This window comes from Malaya genurostris, chromosome 3 (genome assembly GCF_030247185.1).
Source record: "Malaya genurostris strain Urasoe2022 chromosome 3, Malgen_1.1, whole genome shotgun sequence".
In the NCBI taxonomy this organism is placed as follows: Eukaryota; Metazoa; Arthropoda; class Insecta; order Diptera; family Culicidae; genus Malaya; species Malaya genurostris.
In genome coordinates this window covers 61,338,124-61,364,028 of record NC_080572.1, presented here as the reverse complement: position 1 = coordinate 61,364,028, position 25,905 = coordinate 61,338,124, and the positions used below count along the sequence as shown (strand labels likewise).

Here is a 25,905-nt window from a genome sequence, read left to right as displayed (position 1 = left end):
ATAGAATTTCCCGCATGGTGCTTTGTTCTAGTAATTTCTAGTAGTAGTCGACCATGCGTTCCCATCAAGTTCTGTTAGAAAGAAAGGCATGGTGCTTTGTTCTAGTAGTTTATGCAACTCAAGCGCAGGGCTTAGAAATCAAAGATACGAAATGGAGGAAATGAGTTTCAACCTTTCCATAATACATACACGATCATACTTCGGGTACAACCGAGAAAGTTACAAAGCAAGAACTTACTGGTATGTGGTTCATATATGAATGGTAGTAAAATATAAACGTCTCGAGTATCACACATATGAAATTCGGTTACGGCAGTCAGTTTGTAGACTGAGAGCGCTATATATTTTTATATTTATTCTAAAATTTGAAACAACAACAGATATAAAAAAGTGATGCGTTATTTTTCGTTTTTGAGTTATAACCTTTTGCATAATTTCAAGTCATGCATTTATCGACCATGTACATTAAAAAATTTGATTCGCTGAATCGATTTCTTTAATTTATAGGTATATTGTGTAGAAAGGTCCGTACTTTTCAGAAAATATCTGAGAATACATAATGACTTTTTTTGTACCAATCAACTCAGTAAGTGATTATTCACTCTCAGAGGAACGCCTCCAGGTTTTTACTGGTTTAACATGGCCAAATATCATTAAGCTTCGTGATGTGCTGGTGTCAATGAGAAAGATTTAGTCGTGTTTTTGATCAAATTGCGAACGGGAATTCTAATAAGGTAATATCATCAATCCTTGGATTGGAAGTATCGAAATATAGTAGCTCTGGAATAGAAGCTTTTGAGAAGGATGTTCTGCTAAGCAATTTTGGATTTAAAGCTTTATCACGAGATGACCTAATTAAGACACACAGATTACAAACAAGCTATTCGGGCAGGTAATGAGTTGTATCTCATTTTTTAAAGCTTAAAATTGCTACATCGAGTACACTCCAAATTAGACTGGATATTTGGGAATTCAGCGCCGTTGCTGTGAATGCGCTATTGGCAATAGAACTGTTGGTTGCAGTTCACACGTGGCCGCCATTATTTACTACTTATCTCATGCTCGGTTTTTATCGAGCATAGTGAGACCGGCGGAAATATTGTCGGAAATGCTTAAATCAGAACAGCTACCAACGAGTATCAATAAAAGAAGTGACGATGATAATTTTATAAATTAAACGAAAATAATCAGAGAAAATGTGTGCTTTCAAATAGCAATGTATTTTTATATCCTTTTTTATCCCATTTCCTATTTAAATGAAATATACAGTCAATAATTCTAAGTAATCGATTCCAACCTTCATCAATGGCGACTTCTGTTTGACACCAATATAAAAAAGAAAAATTATATTCGCTGTTGTTTCAATTCGATATGCATTTAGTGAAATGTACAGAGCTGGCAAAAAGAAATCCGCGTTGTACGAGACCCCACAGTACAAAACGATTTGACCATTTCATGAAACACTATCGAATTATCGAATTATATACAGTCACGTTTGAAACTGTAACGAAATTTTCATCCTTTCTTTCTTTATTCTTACATTACATCCATCAGCAACACGTAAAAAACTGACACCCGCTCTAGTTCTTGACTGCCGTAACCGAATTTCATATGTGTGATACTCGCGACGTTTATATTTTACTACCATTCATATATGAACCACATACCAGTAAGTTCTTGCTTTGTAGCTTTCTAGGTTGTACCCAAAGTATGATCGTGTATGTATTATGCAAAGGTTGTAACTCATTTCCTCCTTTTCGTTACTTTGATTTCTAAGCCCTGCGCTTGAGTTGCATAAACTACTTGAACAAAGCACCATGCGTTTCCTTCTATCAGAACTTGATGGGGACGCACGGTCGACTGTTATTTATTTTTTAGAAAATATCAAATATTGTGGTCGTCCACATTTTTTAAAAATTTGAAAACATACCACTTTAAAATGTCCAACAAATTTTTATTCATCACTAAAAAATCCGAGGTGGTGCAAAAATTGGAAGAGTGAAAAAATATGTTTCAAAATTTTCAAGTATTTTTTAATGGAAGAAATACATCTTCAAACATTTTGAACAAAATTTTAAACCTTCCCCATAATGCCTTAAACATACCTGGTTTTTTTTCGGAGGAGCGGTTTCTTCAAAAATCAAATAAAATAAAAATCAGTAGAACCACCCTAGCTTCGTCAATATGGCAGTTAAAGGGTTGAAACTTTGAGACAATTGTTTACAGTCTATGACATTTCGAATGTGGTATAACAATATGAATTCCCTTTGGGGGCAGATTTCACATGCTTATCCTGCTATAGCCTTTGCTGTTAGTTCAAATCAATATGCACTTTTTATTTATTTCATTGTGCGTTATTTGTCATCTCAGATCTAATTACAGTTACTTAATTAGCCATTGGGGTCTGTGCAGACTTCTCTGCAATCGATTTAGCTACTTTTATCCAAAATTTTCATAATTTTCCTGTAGTTTTAACTTGTTGTTTATATTGAAACAGTTTTCTTTTCTCGAGAGCCCAATACCGCACGATAGGCCCCAACGGGCATTCAGGTAGATTTGCTTCTTTCGGTACAACATGGACTCCATTCGCTTTGTACCATTCCAAATCATCTTTGGCGTAGTGACAAGATGCCAAATCAGAACAGCGAGGGGGCGTCATGGTTGCGTAGGAATGGTAACAATCGCTTCTTTAGGCAATCTTCGCGGCATAACATTTTTTGAGAAACTTGTTCTTTTTCTTCGCCGTTCTTTTCCGTTGTATGGCAACACAAAAAAGACATTCTAGGAAGCTGCTTAGAGTCTTTCAGCACATAAGATTCATCGTCCATTATCACGCAAGAAAACATAACCAAATATTCGCGCTACAAGTTACGAGCCCGGGTTTTAGCCATTACATTTATTTTATCATTGCGGTTCGGTACAGTTTCCACCTGGAACGACTGCTTACCTTGCCGTTGCTTGGAAGTATGCACGAAAATTTGAGACAATTTCATTTTTCTAGCCACTTCTGACCTCTTCTGCAGTGTTTGCTTCATATTCGCGTCCTTCTTGTGATTCCTGGGATCCGTTTTTGTTCCGCTCCCAGTTTTCCTGACTGTTGTCCAACGTGCATCAAAAGATTCAAGAATATTATGGATCATGTTTGCAGGAAAGCCCAGCATATTTGCAAGCTTTCTCTCTTGACAGCTCCATTCGACGCCATCTTCAATCTAAAATCACAATGAACAAACATATACAGTGTTTTTGAATAGATTCACTCACCCCTATTCTGTACGTCGATCGATTCGAAATATCCCGATCGAATGTGAAATTTCCGTTCGAGTTGGGTGTGAACTCGAATATCATTCATTGGAGTTGTTAAATTTTCGATCACTACTCGATCAACTTGCGTACGTATTACTTATGTTCGGTTTAGAATCGTTCTAATTTGTTTATACAAATGTGACGGTTTCGTTTACTAAGAAAATAATAATATAAATAATATAGAACGTGTAAGTAGTGTTGACAGCTTTGATGGTTAGTGTTCGAAATTTCAAGTGTTCCCGAACGAGAGTCGATCGAATAAAGAATTCAAAATTCAAACTCGAACGAAAGTGTAGAGCCGTTCGTATCACAAATCCGTCGGATTGCAGAATCGGGGTGACTAATATGATATTTAAGGAAAAAAAGCAGTAATATGTTTTATTAAATACTACCCGTTGTGACTGTATTCGAAATAAATCAGGTTTAAAGTACTTTTTATGGTGGATGCTACGGCGAAGAGAAACTAATGTATATTGCCTTATAAAATAAACGCATTTATGAAAAAATGAGCAAACATACGTTCATCATACGTTTGGCACGGTATTTTGCAATAAGGTTTTGTTCGAGCGACCTATTTGGGCGTTTGTAGGCACGTTGTGAACTATACGCTGAGCTGAACTTTCACACCAGATTATGACCGGAGATCCCAGCATTCGGTTTTATTGTCTTAGTTTCCGGTAATATGTTCCACTTTTACGGTTGTGATATTCTGCTCAATACAACGTTTATGTATCCCACTCATATTTTAACACTGTGTTCACAGTCGATTTTGGAAATTTCAGAACCTTTCATATCTTTCCTCCTGACCATGTTGGATTTTGAACGGTAATGTGTCGATTTTTTTTCGTTTTCCACGTTTCATGAACTCAAACGATACTTTCATGACCGAATAAACATACCTTCTGCATTAATACACTGTCAATAGTTCCTTGCTATACTAACTAGAGGCGCCATAGTAACTAAAACGAATCGACCAAATATTATCTGGAGCAGTCCTTTAGTCTGACTTTAGTTCGTCACACTTTTTCATCTCTCATCAAAATTACTTATTATTTGTGTACCACCAATCAGGCCACAATTCTAACAATAAATCAAACCACTCGACCTGGGACCCTCGCCGGCCGTTGTATGAAGAACTGAAGAACGTGGCACCCTCGACTGCACGACGCTGCAACCATCCGCCAGCGTGTTACGGTAACGACACCTCGTTTTTGCCACTATCTAATGTTAGAGTAGCTTACTTGCACTTGTTATCTAGCACAAATTTAGCCTAACATTCGATTTCATTTTTCCGTTTGTAACCAACTCACGTAACTCAATTACCCGCTCAAATCTGTTGCTTTGCTCTCAAATTTCAAAATTTTCAACTAACTGAAATTCGGTTCCAACAGACAACGGTAAGACCAATACTAACCACTAACAGAAATGCGTGCTTACACTCGGTGACAGTTTTTTTTATCTCGATATTATTAACATTTCATTCCGATATATTACTCAGGCATGGAAGACGAAATTTGCCCATACGCCACGTTCCATCTGCTAGGTTTCCGTGAAGAAATGGATCCCACAAAAGCCATGAACTTCCAGACCTTCCCACATCAGAACGGTATGGGCGGCCCAGGCCACATGGGAACCATGGGTTCCAACATAGCCATGCAGGTGCCGAATCACGTGCACTCGCGTTCCGGATCTCAATCAATGGTAAAGTATGGCGCGATCGCCGATAATCCCCGTAGGGTTTTACACCGCAAAACTAACCCCGCTTCAGTAAAGAAAATACTCGCGCCTTCAACGTATCGCATCATATATGAATAATGATTCTTACCTATTTCTAGCCACGTCAGAACCGGTATGCACGCAAAAATAGCCAGGGAGGACAGAGTAGCATCTACACTCCGGCTCCTGAGTACGATGATCCAGCGAACTGCGCCGAGGAGGATCAATATGTAAGAATGAGTGTTGGTACTACTAATTGAATCAATTGCATCTCTGAGTTTTTGATCATTCACAGAGACGCTACACTCGCATTAACTCTCAAGGAGGATCGATGTACTGTGGACCTGGTCCGGAATATGACGATCCGGCCAACTGCGCACCAGAGGAAGACCAGTATGGATCGCAATACGGCGGAAACTATGGTACCCCATACGATCACTATGGATCCCGAGGATCTGTAGGACGTCGCAGCGTGGGTAAGTGATTGCTATGTTTGATTTTTCAGGGAATACTTCATTGTTCATACTCGAATGGATTTTCGTCATTTTGGGTTAGCTATACGAATACAGCTATTCTCCGATCCAAGTCTCAATTCGTTTCTAGTTACATGATCTGGACGGGAATCGGTAATATATTAAGTTCAGATTCTGGTCCAGTTTTAGGTTCATGATGTGGAATTTTCTTTATTTGTACTAATAATATGATAGGTAAAGATCCAAAACTAGGATCCGAATCTTGACCAGTAATATGATAGGTCGTAGGTCAGTCCAAATCCATCTTCAATTCTTGGTCCAAGACCTGGATCTTGACCATAACCAGGATGAGAGCCAACATTGAGTTCTATTTTAAACTTGGTAAAACTTTTACCAAAACTAATTAAATGATGAATCAAGTTAATGGCGATCCGCAATTAGTGTGAAGAGTTGTTAAAAATTTTATATCGTCACTTAAAGTGGCAAAGCACAACTCGAAAAATTATCTAAACTTGGTTATAACCATTGTTCGTAGACGCCAAACAAACCGTTTCCAGCTACCCTGGCTCCCGGTTTCCGATTCCAGAAGTACCGGAAAGTGTTCATAGCTTGGCAGATTTTAACCAACTTAGATTCAAATGAAAGGTGTTTTGGTACCATACAAAAATCCTGAATTTTGTTCGAATCCGACTTCCGGAATTGCACGATGATAAGTCATAAGTAATGGCTAATCGATTTGAGTATCCCCAACAAGAATATTAACACATAACGCGATAAAAATGTTAGAGCATTTTCGGTAGCCAGAGAAATATATACATGGTAATGTTATTAGGATACATACTAACACGCTTTCTCTGTATGTGTTGCATGTGGGATTTCTGAATTTGTTGTAGCAAATGCATTGTACCAACAATCCTTCCCTTTACAAGCAAATCTGACCAGCATTTCACATTGTGCAAAATAGATTAATTGTTCAAATTCATTTTGCACAATATGAAACAACGTGCGAGCATGTTGCTTTATAAAAACATTTCGCATCCTCATTTGGTCCTGGGTAATAACGGAGTAGCAACACAAGACAGAGATGACTGACCTACTTTAGACTAACTTGGGCTAATTTCAAAGCAACAGTGTGGTCACAGACAACGTTCATATGAATTATGCGGAACCCAGATATATATATATATATATATATATATATATATATATATATATATATATATATATATATATATATATATATATATATATATATATATATATATATATATATATATATATATATATATATATATATATATATATATATATATATATATATATATATATATAACGTATAAATGGCGTAACCGAGAAATCACACATTTTTCAGAAATCGACTCGTTTGAAATCTGCAAATGGGTCAATGATAAAGTTCAAGTGTAAGCATTAAAGCATACTTTTGTGAAATGCCAGAAGCAATCTGTAAATTATTGGTTCTGCATAAATTTCTGTCCAGAACTAGTTCAATGAAGGAAATGGGACTATCTGAATGGAAATAAAAAGGCCTTAGCAAACCACTAGATGGATTGCAGTGATCTTTTATTTTGTTTAGAGAGGGTTTTATGTTCTACAAACTCGTTTATCATTGAAATTTTCTGATCTGAGAGTTAAAATCGTTATCTTATCTTTTCACTGAGTACCATAGAAAATCCCAGCTAACTATATCCACCCCGGATCCCAGCTAACTATATCCACCCCACGATTGTCATCTGCATAACACTTGCTTGAAACCGAAATTGTTGGTTCTTTGGCGCTTTGTCGCTGTCAACACTGGTCAGATGCTGTGTTTAAGCTGTGTTCATATCTTTCTTCATAAGTAAACGGTTTCGTAGGTATGTAATCGAACTGCAAGATTTAATTTCCTATTCGAAGTAAAGTCAAATTAAAGGTTGTAGAGAGTACGTAAAGTTAAAATTATATTTATATTAAATACAACGAAATTTTACCGGGCTTCGAATGTATTTACATTTCAAATTTTAAAATTAAATTAATTATAATCATATACTATGCGCATAAAAATGGTGTGAACGTAGCTTAACATATTGTTGATAACACCATCACAATCATAAACTTCAGGAACCAGCTTTGTGATGCTAAGCCAATGACAGAAATCTATTAAATTTTTATCGTCGATGGCTTGCAAGGCCACTTGGTTTAACAACAACTGAATTCATCATTGTATAAATCATATGTTTTACGAGTTCAAACTGATCTAGAACGAAACCCTAAAAAGCTCAGGAGTTGTGGTAACTCGAAGAGGAAAACCTCAACTGTTCCAGCAAATGTTTATTTAAATCGTATCGTCGACAAGCGGTGGAAGATGCAAATTGTTTGCATGAAATGGAACTGACAGTTTTGGATGTTCCTGGAAATTTGATTGTTTTTGATGTTTTTATTATTACACCTGAAATGGTAACGAGTACTACTAAGAAACTAAAAATCTAAATAAATAAATAAGGCAAAATACAAAGAGGCAGTACTGCAGAGCGGTCAAGGATTAACGCTTGTTCATTTTTGGCATCACGATAAAGAACCCAATTGACGGTTCGAAGATGTTGTAACGTCGTGATCCAGAAAGCATAGCCTTGGTATTACATGCCTTTTGTGGACTTTTGATTTCAACAGACTTCGTCATCAATTCTTTATGTGCAAAACTATTGCTTAGCTACGGTATTGCGACTCCCTTACATATTTCTCTAATTCCCTAAAATCTGTTCGCATCTAGTTGAATGATATAAACATCAATTTTTCTATCGATTTCAGTCTACAGTTTTTTTATAATTAGTACCAAACTGATACATTTATCTTCTTTTTCTTTTCCAACAGGTTCCCCGGAACCACCACCGCCACCGCCACGGAACCACGATACCAGTAATTCATCGTTCAACGATTCCAAAGAAAGTAACGAGATTTCGGAAGCAGAATGCGACCGAGACAACGGACCGCGAGGCAACTATGGCGGTAAGTTATCTTCTTCATCGCTGCAACGCGACCGTTCATTTCCATCGCCTCAAAATAGCCCGAATTGTGATAGACATGAATTCATCCACTCATAATCAAATCAGATATTCGCTGATCGAACGTCTCACGTGCTAATGAGGTGTTTTCTTTTTCCATTTTCGATCTTATCTTCTCCTCACACTGGTTTATCGCGTAAATCAATCCACTGAATAATTCGAAATAAATAAAATCACCGATTTCGCCTCACCCCCTAAAAGAAACAACCGAGGGTGAGTTCCGGCAAATGCAACATTCTTTCGTTTGTCGTTCCTGAATGAAAACTTACCCTAACTAATCTCTAACGGAGATGTAGTTGGTCGCATCTTCTATTCATAATTCATCATCATGCATATCCGTGTTATGTTCTGACAAATCATAGTTTGGAATGCCCCCCAACTAGAATAGAACATCCACCCCTTCACCATAAAAAACATAACCTGTTGCCATTGAAGGCAGTTCTGCTCATACGTATCAAAACTCATAACTTCAAATTAGCCAAACTATTCATGGAATCTACTTAATCGGTTAATGTATAATGAATGTTCTAAACCCTTCTGTTTCGTGTGTGCGTGTGTATGTGAATAATGTCCGACTAATTGCATCTGGTTTGTACTTTCATTCAAGAGCATGTTGTGTGTCATTTAATGTTTTCATTTCATTATTGTTTTTACTCCGGGAAATCAAACTAATTTTCGTTTGCCATATTTTTTCATCCTGCCATTTACCATTTTTATCATGTTTATCATTTCCTTATCGATTTTCGTTTTAAATTGAACTCTTTTCTTCCATTGTCCGTTGAATACCAAAACAATGAAACATTGAATTCCAGTTACGGAGAAATCCACCGATGCCCTCAATGCCGAGGAGACTGAAAAATTACTGAAAAGGTAACTACTACAAGTCCCACCCCTCCACGCATGACCATCAACCACCCCCCTTCCCGGCACTTTAGCCCGTTTGAATCTGTAGCTTTTAGCGATCCGATTGCTAGATCAACATTGAATCCTGCTAACCCCTGTGTTAACACTGTAGTTTTAGTAAGCAAATGAACGGGTGCTTAGGTGTTATCTTCTATTTCAACATCGATGGGTTTTGTATATATTGCATAAATCATAACATTCGCACACAAAAACGGGTACAGTGTAAGTAACCATTTTAAGTGAAGTATCTAGTTTCGTTACTAACGTTCCATCTCTAGGCAATTGAACAAGGTACCAGGTTTGATATGATCACATATTACTTATTCCACGTGTTTTTCTTTGCAATTTTTTTACACTTTCCAACGATTAATTTTTATTCGTTTTGTTTGTCAAAATTGGTTTACTGTTTTTACATGTTTTAATTTCAATGTTGAGCATGAACAAAATCTGTTCTTATGGTACATTACGAAAAGTTGTAAGTTTACTTGTATCTAAACGTGTACGAAAAACTTAATCAATTTTGGTATCGTTTTGCCAAGCTGAGCTGATACTTAATCTTCGCTAGTTTTTGAAGTTTGTAATGTGAGGTTTAATATGCTTCAAACACCAAGTATTGTATTCCTCCAAAGAGATAACAGAATCGATTCTCAGAGAATTCGATTGTGCCACAACCAAAGGGCCCAACTACAAATGACAGTTTCTTTTCGTTTACGTTTTCTTTCGCGAATTGTAAGAATGATTTTATATTTATATTATTTATATAAACTCTTCGCATAAAGCAAAAACCACACGCTTTCGATTAATATTGAAGACTCCGTAGAAATCCAAAGAGAATGAAAAGCTCTTTTTTGCATTTGGGCTCTTTGGTCATTGAATTGTTTTGTTTCTATGCGAGACTTAAATACCATGTTCATATTAGAATTCACTATTTGTATACTCAAACTCAACCTGTAGATGTTGGATAAAAGTTGAAAAAACAGTGTTTTAACAGTTCGGCTGAAAAGTTCGTATCGTTTAATAGAAACACACATTTTTTCCAAAATTCGTTTTCATTATTCAACATAATTGCCATCAGAGGCGATACAGCGATTATAGCGATCTTCCAACTTTTCGATACCATTTTTGTAGTACGATGTGTCCTTTGCCTTAAAATAGGCCTCAGTTTCAGCGATTACCTCTTCATTGCTTCTAAATTTTTTACCAGCGAGCATTCTCTTGAGGTCTGAGAACAGAAAAAAGTCACTGGGGGCCAAATCTGGAGAATACGGTGGATAAGGGAGCAATTCGAAGCCCAATTCGTTCAATTTCAGCATGGTTTTTATCAACTTGTGACACGGTGCATTGTCTTGATGAAACAAAACTTTTTTCTTCTTCAAATGAGGCCGTTTTTTTTTTAAATTTCGTCCTTCAAACGCTCTAATAACGTTATATAATAGTCACTGTTGATGGTTTTTCCCTTTTCAAGGTAGTCGATGAAAATTATACCATGCGAATCCCAAAATACAGACGCCATAACCTTACCGGCCGATTGTTGAGTCTTTCCACGCTTTGGGTTCGGTTCATCGCGTGCAGTCCACTCAGCTGACTGTCGATTGGACTCCGGAGTGAAGTGATGGAGCCATTTTTCGTCCATTGTTATATATCGACGAAAAAAATCGGTTTTATTTCGTTATAACAACTCCAAACACTGCTCAGAATCATGAATTCGTTGTTGTTTTTGATCGATTGTGATCTCACGCGGCACCCATTTTGCACAAAGCTTTCTCATATCTAAATATTCGTGAATAATATGTCCAACACGTTCCTTTGATATCTTCAGGGTGTCAGCTATCTCGATCAACTTCACTTTACGGTCATTGAAAATCATTTTGTGGATTTTTTTCACGTTTTCATCGGCAACAGCCTCTTTTGGACGTCCACTGCGTTCATCGTCTTCGGTGCTCATATGACCAGTACGAAATTTTGCAAACCACTTACGAATTGTTGCTTCGCCCGGTGCAGAGTCTGGATAACACTCATCAAGCCATTTTTTTGGTATCGGCGGCACTTTTTTTCATCAAAAAGTAGTGTTTCATCAACACACGAAATTCTTTTTTTCCATTTTTTTCACAATAACAAAAGTAGCTTCACTCAAAATGCAATATCTCACAAACTAATAATCAGACAGCTGTCAAATTTATACACGTATCTTTTGATGGTTGGTACTAACTGAAAATGGTATGGATTTAATTCTAGTGGCGCCCTCTCATAGAAACGATACGAACTTTTCAGCCGATCTGTTATCTAGGTGGCATAACAGTTCAGTGTAACCTGTTATGCACTGTCGAATCGAAGAAAGAGCTTTACGAAAACCTAAGTTTTTTGATGATAGCATGAGATTTGAATTTTCGTGTCGCTATGACAGAAATATTACACATTGTTCACTCCAATTTTTCTGTAATATTGCTTCAAGTCATAAAGTTACGAGCTTACGAGACAGGGTTCACTGCCTGTTTTCAGGTAAAGGCGTCGAGGAACACTAGAAACAAGTATTTTTACCCGTGATGTTTATTTTATTGTAAATTAAACTGAGCATTACAAAACACTCCCTTTCCCCAACTTGAGCTTTTGTGATAATTATTTTATACAATAATGAAGCAAAATATATTCTACGCTCAATTAATGATGACAAAAGAACGTTTTTGCCGAACTAATAGACATGCCGTAGTCGATCACAAACCGATTTAAAAAAAATTAAAATACTGAGTTCCGACGAAAACTTGTTCAAGGTTACTCGGTTTCTCTGCGAAATTTCGACGTCAAGCGGTTTTCGCTGCAAGTCTTCGAAGTCATGCGTCCTATTCTGTTTCTATAATGCGCGAAACGCTGGCAATCGGTGCTATCTTGAAAATTTTCCCGATCAGCACGTGCTCTAAACCCAATGTGCGCAATAGTTTAAACCCCTCCCGAAACTTAATAAAATAATTATGTTATGAAAATTTTTCTCTAGACCAGAGCTGCAAATTGTCAGTCACGGTACGGTCAAAGTGTCTGTCAAATGAGATACTCGATAGTTCTATGACCAAGTAGAAGTATACTCAGTCAAAGACAGACGACTTTTTTGTTTTCTCTCTCATTCTCCTATTCCCTGTTGAAGTAAAAAAATTCCATGAGAGTACTAACATAAACATAAATTGATAAAGTCCATTGTTCTTTGCAAACAGTCATCGGACTTCGGAGTTTATTGGTGTAAATGAATTTCATTCAATTTTTATGCTGCTTGATTAATATTTAGTCACAACATAATCAAGCAGTGGAAATGAATATAATATCAATCGCATCGGCAATCAATGAGCGTCCTGGCGAGTGCAAGAAGAATTTCAAGAGAACTTAAGTTATGACAGATCGGCTATCAGACACTCAATATATGATGATTGGTAGAGGCTGGTTGGCAGCAGTCCAGTGGCATAAGCTTTCCAATCTTCGTCGTGCAAAGTTGCTACTTGATAGTGACATTCAGCATCTCTGCTCTAGACATATTCTGGACATATAGATTTTGTTCCAAAAAGTCACTTGGCATTCTTTATTTTTCCTAAATTTATCCAGACTGTCGTTTGAAAAGGGCTAAACATTTTTAATTAATTTTTTCAAAGAATTATTGTCGAAAATGAAAAATCTTACAAAAAAAGGTTATGATTTCCACAATATCAGCCAGTTTTCAATAAAAATACTAACAGCAAACATGCGTGAAGCTCTTGCGGATGACCAAGAAAGAGCAAACACAGTTTAAACAAAAAAATAAATCTATGAAAAAATGTAATGAAATGTGCATAACAGAAATGAATTGTATCTATACCTTCAACGGACCTGAATGACAAAGATCAAAAAAGTCCTTAAGTGAGGATTAAAACAAATAAAATACGGCAAAAATTCCTTATCGAGTTCTACACTGAAAACCATTCATTTTAAAAATTAAAAAAAAACAAAATCAAACAATTTTGATGAAGTTCTGTCTCAAGACAGGTGGTTCCCTACCAACCGATTATACAATATGCAAGATGGGCATATTCAAAGAAAAAAAGTTTTTCAAACCAAAACCCTTTCTTGTTCAAACTGAATATTTTATCCAGTGTGTTTTATTAAAAACTAAACTAATCTGAAAGTCATAATCATCTAAGATTCCAATGAATCTTAACAAGTGAGAAATTTTCACGGAATACCTCATTGCTAGTTGCCCGATGTTTGCAGAAAGTATCAGTGCTAGATTAGAAAAAAATATTAGAAAAACTTTTTTTCCTTCAAAACGCCCATTTTACAATTGCTGGGTCAAAATATCATTTAAATAAAGAATGGCGTTTTTTTTTTGTAAATTGACTTCAAATATTTAAGAACGATTTTTTCACAGTAAAATTCAATTATTAAATTATTCAGTATTTTCATTCAAAAATGAGACTTATTTTGAAGAAAATCAACAACACAAAAATTTCTTTTCTAAAGAAGATTGGTCTAGATCAATTTTGGAAAAATTAAGCTACGGTTCTCAAAATTTGGAGTCAATTCACCAAAAAAGAACACCTCTTTCGAATTCAATGAAATTTTGTCCCATGGTATGTTATTAAGTTCCCTTTCAACCGTCCATGTGTTATAAGATGGGCAGCTTCAAAAAAAGTGTTTCTAACTAAACCTTTTGAACGAATCTCAATAAATTTTACACCCTCGAATTTTGTGAAGTTCGTAGATTGATTCAAAAACTTTGTAGCAGACGATTGGTAAAGGAAAACCAATGAAAATTTTATTTTTCCCGTTGCCCTATCTGCACTCCAATATTCTTTCCTTTGGCATAAACGTCGCTTAGAAAATATTGAACTCTTCAGCTTCACCGAGTCATAACTTTGTTGTTAGTCAACCGATTTTCGAAATCTGTTTACCATTGGAAAGAAATTCCAGAAATAAAATAAATATCTCGAAATTCAAAGCGATGACCTATATATTTTTACACATCATTCGATTGCTAGTGATACCAGCTACAATTTTCGCCCAACTACCATTCTTGCACTATCAAAAGAAAACCTTAAAAAATCGATGAATTTATAAATATATATGAATTTTTCATTTTTTTCACATGTTTGTATATAACTCAAAAATTAAAGCGATGACATGTACATTTGTGTACTCCAAAATATTGGAATTATTACCAGAAACAATGTATTGATAAACAAAATTATATATCCGTTCAAAGAATCTCATAAAATTTGGTACAAATTCAGGGAATTTTTATTATTGGGAAAATTTTGCCAAACAAAATCAAAACAAAAATTTCAAATTAGTTGACATATATTTTTTCATTATTTTAGTTCGAAATTTATTATGAACAAAATTTACAAAATAAACTGAAACTTGGATTTCACTGACAATCTTAAAAATTTTGGTAAACTCCTAAACCTAAACTCTAAAAATAATTATATATTTGGACAAAAGATTTAAACAATTTTTATACACAACCCAAACGCAATTGATAACTACTAAAAATCTGATTTTGTTTTAGATTTTCCGTAGAATCTAAAAAAAATCGGTAGAAGATCGGAAATTTCAAAATTTTAAAATTGCCATCCGTGTTGTTTTCATCTATTTCATAGAGATGCGATAAAAAAAGTTTTGTGATAATACAAAAACTTTAAATAATTTCAATGGCTTTATACAATAAGGAATAGAACCTAAAAATATAAAAATTTTATATACTAACCCATGACAAAAGAAAACAACTACAATTTAAAAATAATACATTGCTTGATTTTTGTTTTACAAGCAATAAATAACAAAATAATATATCTTAAATTTTCGGCTATCCTATTCGACATCAATTATAATCGACAGAATATTAAAATTTATATTTCACAAACTTAGAATTATTTCGGAATGTACAGAATGCGAAAATTATTTGAATTTTCTATTTGTAAATTCCACTCGAAAATCTATCATATACTTGATTTACAATTAAAAAAAAAGTAGACTTACGAATTTAGCACAAAAAATCTCACGAAATTAAGTAAAACCTGTTTTTATCCACCTAATGGTGTAAGGATGCCATTCTCCTATCTCTCTTATTCTCATAAAAAAGGTATTCTTCAAACAGTTTTGTTTGATTTTTGAAAAACATGAAAGTACTTCTGAAACTGGAATCGCTCCGAATATTGGCTTTGCAGCAGCCTTTGCGATTAGCACCAACAGGTTATCTACCTGCAGCTTACAGTTGTCTTTGTCTCGAAAAACAACCTCTTCGTTTGAATGCTTTTTACTGAATGAAACCCTCACTTATGTTACTTTTGTATATGAATCAAAAACATAGACTAATTTTTGTGATTGGATTTTTATCATTGGATACCAAAATATTGGAACCCTAGTGTTTAATTATAATGGTAGTATAATTAAACAGTAGGGTGCCAATATATTGGAATCATCCTTAATTTCGTAAAGCAGTAGGTGGGTGAGTGGTGCCGGCCGACATTGGAACTTATTTAAGAATTAACCTTGTTTGTGCTAGGGTACATAACCAATTTCATTATGTTTACGTTTCGGTTTAGCCTCGGCTGTTTATGTTGAACTGCAGGTGGCATAATAGTTCAACATAAACTGCTATGCACTGACGAGTCTAAGACGAAGCGTAAAGATAATGGTGAAAGTTTGATAATTTTCCATTTTGAAAAATCACCGGTTTGCATGAAATTTCCTAAATCGACAATTTTTTTTCAAATATCTTAAAATTGTATGAAACGATAAGATTTTTTTTTTGAATTCACCGAAATCGGAAATTTATTTTTTATGCAAAATATCTTAGAATTGCCTGAAACGTCGAGATAACACCAGAACTCGACGCTCGATTTACATAACACCATAACACCGTCGAGATAACACCAGAACTCGACGCTCGATTTCGGAAATCTTGAAATTAAAAGTCCCAGAGAGTCGATTTAAAAAAAAGTTCGAGAGGACTCATGATCTCGACGTTCGGTGAGGAAGCGCAAGAAAGTCGATATTATTCAAAACACAAGTATAGGGAAATTCAATCGTTTAGTGAATCTGGAGGATGTATTCAAACGATTGCTTTTAAAGTAAGATAATCTCTGTAATAACATTATCAAATAGAGTAACAAAAAACGTGAGTGAACTTCATCTTCCCGAATATGCACCTGAATTAGTTTTAACACTAGAAGACAAAAATACCTTATTTTTATATGTAGCTAATAAATGCCTTACAGTTCAGTTACTAGAGTATTTTTAAATGAAAAAACCCAATGTTTGAACACATTTCAAAAATTTAGAAAAAAAATGTTCCGCCTTTTTTATAAACATGCTCGAAAGTATTTTCTGTCAAATGCAAGAAACGGGTTTTTTTTCGTTTGCCTCAATATTAGATACAGCAGTTTAAAAATAACCCATTTTTGAACTAGTTTTGTTCATAACTTCGGTTCAGAAAACGCCACCTGAAGGCGACAGTCATCAAAAAATTTGTTTTAACAATGTTCAAAAATATCTAATACGAAAAGTGAAAAATAAAAATGCTACAGTAAAATATCTGTTCTTTCTAGTCACACCCTGAGTTGCTCTTTAAAAATAGCTGTAACACTAAAACAATTGGAGATACCACAATGGTGTCTTCAGCAAAGCTGCTCGATATAAGTTTATCTACAATTTTGCCGAAGGATGCAGTCCTCTATCTCAACACATCCGCAAAATAATTTTTGGATCACCTTTATAATAAGAGCCACCCTAATACCATGTACATCAAAATATGGCTTATCTTTCACTGATCATTTTTTCTGAAGACATCATAGCTCTAAAGTATAATGTTAAGCCACAAATGTTTTTGTCCCTCTAAATTGTGGATCCGGACCACTGTGCAATGCAGTATAACTAGGAAATTTTAATATTTCCGATCTTCCACCTATTTTTTGAGATTCTACAGCAAACCTAAAACAAAATAAAAATTTTAGTAGTTATCAATTGCGTTTGGGTTGTGCATAAAAATTGTTTAGATCTTTTGTGCAATTCAAAAATATAATTATTTTTAGAGTTTAGGTATATTTACCAGAATTTTTAAGACTGTCAGTGAAATCCAAGTTTCAGTTTTTTTTATAAATTTTGTTCGTAATAAATTTCCAACTAAAATAATGAACAAATATATATCATAAAATTTAAAAATTTCTCTGTATTTGTACCAAATTTCTTGAGATTCTTTGAACGGATATATAATTTTGTTCATCAATACATTGTTTCTGGTAATGACATTTAAGTAGACAAATGCACATGTCATCGCTTTAATTTTCGAGTTATATACAAACATGTGAAAAAAAATGAAAAATTCATATATATTTATAAATTCATCGATTTTTTAAGGTTTTCTTTTGATAGTGCAAGAATGGTAGTTGAGCGAAAATTGTAGCTGGTATCACTAGCAATTGAATGATGTGTAAAAATATATAGGTCATCGCTTTTAATTTCGAGATATTTACAATCATTGTAAAAAGTCTCACCATTTCTTAGGTCATCTATCTACAGTTTTCATTATAACTTTGGGTAGTCAACCCTATTTTTCGTTTTTTTTAAGTGCATTTTATTTCTGGAAGTAGTACCTTTCCAATGGTGAACAAATTTTTAAGGTCGGTTGGCTAACAACAAAGTTATGACTCGGTAAAGTCGAAGCATTCAATATTTTCTATGCGACGTATATGGAAAAGGAAAGAAAATAGGAAAGCAGATAGGGCATATTGAGCGCGTGAAACAAACCGGGAAAAATCAAGTTTTCATTGGTTTTTCTTTACCAATCATCTCCTACAAAGTTTTTGAATCAATCTACGAACTTCACAAAATACGAGGGTGTAAAATTTATTGAGATTCGTTAAAACAGATGAGCTATGACAGCTCAAAGTTACCGTTCCAACTTTTTTTGGGGCTTGGTATTTGAAGTGTTAAAGTCTCCGTTAATTTGAGCGGAACAAAATAACCATAATTTAAGCACAACGATCAGTGGAAAATTAAACACTGATTTGAAGACAATTAAATTTAAATATTGGTAATCACATTTATTCCTTGTAAACCCAGCCTAAATGGTATTTTTGCCGATTGTCACGTTTCTTTCATATACATTAGCTTAGCTTATTGCGATTTGTTCACTGTGAAAATACCGTTTATAACATTTTACTAAGGTCTAGTTAGAACATTGTCTACTAATATTTAAAACTATTTGAACACTGCAAACTGATACCAATCACTCGTATAAGTTTCTATATCAGCAACTTGCGCTAACAAGAGGTTATGCAACCCTGCACAGAATCAGTTCTGAATTTATCCTGCAAAAATGCAAAAAACCTCAAATTCCCGATAACTGAGCACAACCCGAACACAACCCATACTAGTGCCAATAGTTTAGAAGCCGCCCCACAACGTAGTGTTTGTCTGCTAGTTGACTAATCTAATCCTCATTATTTCTATTCTATTCCTATGCTCCAATACGCAATCGACGCATATTTTCCATTGTAGAAACGAAGTCAAACCCAAGTACGCCAAACAAACAGCAGCCCCCGCCGGTACAGGACTCACAGCCTACGATACTATGGCAGTGTAATCTGTAAGCGGTTCGTCAGCAGCTAGACAGCCAATCATGATCAACCAGTAGTAGTTCCCCGACATCCAAATTCCATCATTCTGTAAGTTTGAATCCCGAGCTCCCGAGTGCCTCTCATGTATTATGTACTCACATCACAAAATAGCTGCGGCACGACCAGGAGCTACGGGAGAACTTCCGCGCTGTCGCTATGGCGAATACGACCATCATCAAACTACCTTTAACTCTCCGCCTCAAGTCGCCGTCAAAATCCGGACAGATTGTCTGTTGTACAATTATTCTTAAACTCGTGATTCAGTGTCTATAGATGTGTTACTACTGTGTATGAAAAACCTCAGTCTGCGCATTGTGTATTCCTAGGTTTAGGTTACGACGATATTTGTTTGCTTTTTTTAAGATTATGATTTACAAGCGATTCGAGAATGTGTCACCGGATTGTGATTGCACCTTGGACGAAAGCTCCTTTTACAACGCTCATATGTATATCGAAACAAGCATAATAAGCAAAATTAGTCCTAAATCTAACCAATTTTACTGGAACATCCAAAACAAAACAAAACAAAAAAAAGCTATCATCGACTACACTAAGTAAATAGCACTACTTTTTACAGTACAGACGGCTACCTTTATTGAATTTCCAATAACCTAAACGATTAAGCGACAGACGGGAGGGTATAAAATCAATCAAATATTAATAAAAAAAAAAACAATACTAACGATGACGTAACGATGAAAGTTAATATCACCACCATCAGCACCACAAGACGACATGAACCGGGCGAAGAATATTTGGCCACCAGAAACAGTACACATATTTACATGTGCGCATAATACGAAGATAGAACAGGACACTTCAGAAAGTAGAACCAAGACGAAAATCTGCTATCGACTTGTGAGGAACGAGTGAGAAATTGTGTGAGAAAAGACTATGTGAAAACGTCCCTGAATCCATTACGAGCGATAATTATTGTATAATGTATTAAGGTTCGATGGTAGATTTTACCAAACCCCGCCCCCTGTGTGATGATGACACCATCGCCGATAACAGATGTAGGAAAATGGTTGTCTTGAGACGAAGATTCGATACAAGATACAAGCCTTAGTTTAGTACGTGAAATGGACAAAAAAAGAAGTAAAGTTAAATTGTTTATTCGCTATTCGCGCAGCAGCTATGAATAAACTTTTATCCGAACGTTTAAATATTTAGTTCTACGATGATTATGAATTTTTTTTAATAAGTAAGAAAGAGCTTTAATTTTGCTTCCTGGCGAGCATATCGTTAGTGTTTAAGTATTTTCTTCAAGTTCGTCATATGATTTACTGTACTCAGCACACCTTTCAAGGTTTTACCGTAAAATTCGTTAGGATTAACAAATGCTGTGAGAAATGAAAATACCAAATATGAAACCCAAACAAGACATAACAGAAACGAAATGTTGATTGCTCAATTTTTTCTACCGATTGGAGCATCGTCAAAAAGAAAAGAGCATTGAAACAAAAAAACATGACCACGTAGATTGGAAAAAGCTTTCGCGTAGCCAACGTTTCCTAGTAGCGTCTTGTGTGGTATGTATGTTATGTATTAGATATAGCCCTTCATGTTTCTTTAAAATAACCGAATGTGAAGAAAATTTTAAACAAAACTCAACTGTCAATATTCCGATAGGATTGTGTGGAAAGTGACACCAGTGGAATACTTCGCCAAACTTACCCAAGGTTAGTACTTATTCGGCAATTTTTCTCTACCTGTCAGAATTATCTTATGTTGTTGTCCAATGATGGAACTCGAAACAAGAGTTTTGGATTGCTTCCGTTTTATCCATACAAAAAAAACTGAAACTCACGATATAGTTTCCGTTAGGAATACTAATGACTTGATCAGTTTATTAAAACGGTTTTTCGTTTTGATCTGTCGAAACTACCGAATAGTTATGTAAACACTAACGTATTACATGATAAATAAATTTACTTGATCGAAAAGTTCAAACAAAAAATATGATTTAATCATATAAAACATGAGTCATTTGATATCTGGATGCAGAAATAGCTGATTTATCTCGGAGCTATATTAATGAAATAATGTTAAATTACCAGTAATCATATTCTGGATTCGAAACGTTTACTGAAACGTTTCTCCGCTGACGGCTTGCCAAATCAGGGCAAAGCTTTGCAGGTCCACTGTGAGCTTTAATGTACAGAAGCATCATTTTTTCAGGCATTCCTGTTTGTACATTTGGAAATGCACAGTCTTGTTCTTCACAAAAACTACCTTTAGTTTAGAAAGCTACCCATAATCCATCTTTACATACGTAACGTCGATTATAAGGATGCATTCTTCATTTTTTGTAAGACCTTATTGCAAAACTTTGGGGCACGTCTTTTGACCATTAGATTCTGTTTCTGTGTTCTCTTTGGTTGCTTCCCTACTCGGAAAAAGCGAAATCTTTCTCTTCTTGTGACGGTGCTTCGGATTACAGTGAATTTGCTAGCAATAGCTGCTGTTCTATCATCAATTTATGCCTCTAACGGAAATATTTGGTAACACTGCATTCGGGCCAATTTTATCGACATCTTGATCCCTCAATTTTCAACCGTTTCAACGTAATTGAACTGAAATTCGATTCAGTTTCGAACCCGATTTTTGTACCGGGTTTGCTCACACTCCCGTTACTAAGTGCGAACCCAACACTGTTCCGTGAAAAGTGTTTGTTTGATGAAACTACCCCGGGTCAGTTTCAGTTTTCTCAAACGAAAACGTCTTTGGAAAATCAATCAAATCAAAATTCGATGAAGCATACACAGATCCAAAATGTTTTTCTCTCAGAATGGCGAGTGGAGCTCCCTCTTCAGAAGACTGTCATTTATTATTGTACAGTTTACACCAAATCGTACTTTTATTTAGCACCGATGCTTGTGTAATGAAATATGTGGTCACGGAAATGCACCAGAAATCCAGCTTTGAAAGCATTCGACAATATATCCATGAAGAATTCTCTTTCGATATACGGCTTTCGTTCACTTCGCAGCAACATAAATACATGGCACATGATCTTAATACCTTAATATTTTTCCAAATATAGGAATAATTTTTCTGATCATTTAATGATAAGAAATGTTAAAGGGGCATGAACGTGTCAAAGAAAAACGTTTTTTGCCAACACAAAAAATGTCAAACGGACAAGATCGCGGTTCGATGGAAAACGACATTGAAATTTTAAAACTCGATGTGGAGAACTTCGGTTTTTCAATATCTAGTTCCAGAATTTCGGGTTGCCGATATAGTATTGAAATTCAATTTTTTTGAGCGATTAAACAAGCAAGAGCCTCAATTTCCAGCGCTTTATTTTGATCATGTTTGCGAATTGTAGACATGATGCAGGATCGTAGCCTTATCTAAGTTCGATCACAAAAGTTGGAGAGTTTTGAAACGATTGAAGTCGAAATTGAGTTAGGTTAAATTGGAAACTTCAGAAGAGTATGTAATGTTGATGTATGCCTATTGTGAAAATGAGAACAATCTGTATAATAGAGATTATTAATCTTACAAGCACATCTGACTTTATTTCGAGTACAATTGGCAATCTAATGCATAAAGAGACAACGCGTTTAGCCAAATACACAGATCTGCAATCTGCAAAAAAATCTGCAGACTTCAAAAAAATAAAAATGATGCACGGAACTGGTATATCGTGCAAAACAATACACATTGCGACGTTTTCAAAAAGTCGGAAATTTTTACGAATTTCCGCGAAAAACTTGATTTTCGAAAGTCTGTGACAAAACCATGTCTGCAGCTTCATTAAGAAATATTCATATTTACAGACAAATCTGCAGACCGGGCAACTCTGGTTACAAGTTGAAGTTGATAAAATTTTGGTAAATAATAGCAGCCAGTGTTAATAAAGAGAAACTGTCGTTTACTGATGCGACCTTTTGAAAAAAAAAATCATTAAATTCATAAAAATTACACTTAACTTATAAAATAAGTGTAAAAACTATGCAATTTCTGTGGAAATCATGCACATCAAAACGATAAAATATACCGTTTCTGCCAGATTCTGTATGGAATTTCATATGAACGTTACATTTCCACTTGAAAATGAACCGTTTAACACATGTGATTCGATTCAATAGTAAAACACATCACATTCAAAGGAAAAACACATCTAGGCTAAACGGGAAAGAAACTAAATTTGCAACAGAAAAAATATTTTCACTTGTTTTTGGATTGAAATGATAAAAGCATATTAAACTGAAGTGCTCTTTACATATGAATTGATAGTACCTATTTTTTTCAGTGTACTATTAGAAATCTACGGATGCTATGTTAATGAGCTTTGTTCAAAATAGTTTTCTTACTATCTAGTTGGCGTAGTTGATAGAATTTTCATTCACTTTCGAAAGGGTTCACTATCTACACAATACTATCGTGTGCGATTACGATTTCTGTCTTACATTGGTCCTAGATCGAGGTATAATAGGTAAAGATTGTCTGATTACGTTCAAATACGGACAAAGTCGGCACTAAAACCGGATTAGAGTAGCGTAAATTAGTTGCTTGTAGAGTCTGATGGTTGTGAAAAGGGACTTTTCGCCGCCTTTAATTATTTCTGCATATCGGTTATTTCGCTTTTAGTTCGTTTTTCTATTAATACCATATGATTAGTGCTTTTGCTTGTGCCAGTAGACATAGTATAGATAAAGCACAATGCAAATCGAGTGAACAGTAAACTCTATCTTCCGTCTTGAGGCAACCGCCATGAATGCGAAACAATGCGTCGTTTATCGGTGCTCAGTAGAAATGGTTGACGAACAAAAGTAAAAGCATTTATATAAACAATGATATCCTTTTTTGCTAGGTATGTTTATATATATATAACTAATAAAATAACTACAAGTTACTGTAAACGATTATAATACTTCCTACTCAAGTAACCATTAACACGCATATACACTAGAAACTCTCGAACTCAGTTATTATAAACTAACACAAATAATAACGAATCACTTTTGTAATTTATTGAACATAGTCAAGTAAGTGAATAGGAACAAATTTTTATAATGTGTGATGAAATTTTTCGGTACCACTATTCGTTTCATGGATTTTCCATTTTCCACTTTTTGTATAAATTGTATTTCTGTACTTTGGAGTATCATCTTCTATTTTGGTCAAAAGATCTGAGAAAGCGTGATTAAACAAATTATTTCAAAAACCTGAAAACTAAAGACTATTGCGATTACCAAAATTATAAGAATACAAAATATGTAACGTAATTGTAACACATTTGGTACTCACTCATAGCGTAGCAAACTAAGCCAATCCAAAAAGCATAATACAGTGTATTCCACCTAATAAAAAAAAAAGTTACAAAACAAATACCATGTTGAATAAAACAAAGTCAAAATTATAGATAACAAGTTACACTTAAACATTGTTTGGACAAATACAAGCTAAAATACGAAAATCCAATGTTGGAAACTATTTGGAAAAAAATATCTAGAAACATTAGGGAAACATTATATCCGCCAATGATGAAGAGCTTATAATTTGAAACAAACATCCCATTCATCAATGTCACCTAAATAGCATTGGTTTTGGTAAACTGTTTGCCCAAGTTTGCTTCTTACTTTCGATAATAAGTTCATTCTAGTCAATATTTGCAGTTTTCCATTTGAAGAAGAAAAAAGGTAAAAAACAACACAAAGCGCGCTGCAATTCCCAGAACGTTGTATGTCTTACTCGAGTGCCATAAACTTTACTTCTTCCTCCCTTCGTTCATTAACTAAACCGATACAACAGGACATACACATCTCCACGCACAAACCGAACCAAAAATAATGAAAATCAGAATAAATCATAAATTGCGGTAAACAAACATCACACAAACAATACTCGATACAAAGGAAGCTAATCAAAACACATGCAATTGTGTACAAAAATGTAGTATTGCGTTCCCTTTTGCTTAACCGCGTAAATATCTATGCGTCCCACTAGCAGCAAGAGAAGATTGATTCTAAATAGGTGATGTTACACTGGTAGATATTTTTGGATAAAAAGTCGCGTACTTTTAATTTCTCTACAAATTAAAAACAATGATTCTGATTAAAAAACCATTGATTCCTTTTCCCATCGAATTTAAAAATTGCGGCTCGATTTAAATTGAATAATCTACCAATGGTTCATTCTATTACACACCAAACTTTAGTAACTGAATGGTCGATAAAGCCATATAGCTATCCACTAGCAGATTGCGAACAGCCGTTTTATGCTTTACGTCAAATCCAACGCTCTACTATTGCTGGTACATGTGAAGTCATGCATAAATAAAGAACGACGGTATGAAAAACAAGCAAAACAAAACACAATTTAACCCATCATTTTGAATGTAGTTGTATGAGCTCGCTTTATTATGACGTCAAATGCAACAAGATAACCAAAACAAAGAAAAAAGAAAAAATCTTGACAAAAATGACTAGCAATTAAATTAAAATTTGAAGGAACAAAATGAATAAAAGGAAAAAAACCGAAGAAAGGATAACGTAAGATTGTGGAACACGTACGAATACACAAACGCAACTCCATTCTAATATAAATTCAAAAATAATCAATAAAAAAATGGAAAAAGTTTATTTATTTTGTCTTTTGAACTGATCCGAAATAAAGAAATAGCAATATCCGAAATATGAATAAGGTTCTCGGTTCACCAGCAGCCGAATTCCGGTGACACAAAAAGTGTATCACAATTTTCTTGAAGCGAAGAAAATCTTAAACAGTTTCTCTTCGCAAAATTGTCTTGTCCTCTTAACGAATTCTGCAGCTTAAAAGAAAAAAAATCTGTTTTAATCCACC

General features: G+C 34.8%; 1 protein-coding gene across 50 annotated transcripts in view; it reads left to right on the top strand.

The window, feature by feature from the left end:
* LOC131436005 (cell adhesion molecule Dscam2) overlaps positions 1–25,685 on the top strand; it is a 148,364-nt gene extending 122,679 nt beyond the window's left edge. For 48 of the 50 annotated variants that reach the window (XM_058604380.1, XM_058604384.1, XM_058604375.1 and 45 more), the window contains exons 18-25: positions 4,375–4,497; positions 4,802–5,004; positions 5,139–5,249; positions 5,315–5,495; positions 8,361–8,495; positions 8,753–8,764; positions 9,364–9,421; positions 18,971–25,685. In XM_058604380.1, coding sequence (XP_058460363.1) covers positions 4,375–4,497; positions 4,802–5,004; positions 5,139–5,249; positions 5,315–5,495; positions 8,361–8,495; positions 8,753–8,764; positions 9,364–9,421; positions 18,971–19,055 — 908 coding nt within the window. In that variant the 3' untranslated portion in view covers positions 19,056–25,685. The remainder of the gene's footprint in view (positions 1–4,374; positions 4,498–4,801; positions 5,005–5,138; positions 5,250–5,314; positions 5,496–8,360; positions 8,496–8,752; positions 8,765–9,363; positions 9,422–18,970) is intronic. The other 2 variants (XM_058604411.1, XM_058604412.1) reach the window with 2 other exon arrangements.
* The last annotated feature ends 220 nt before the right edge of the window (positions 25,686–25,905 follow it).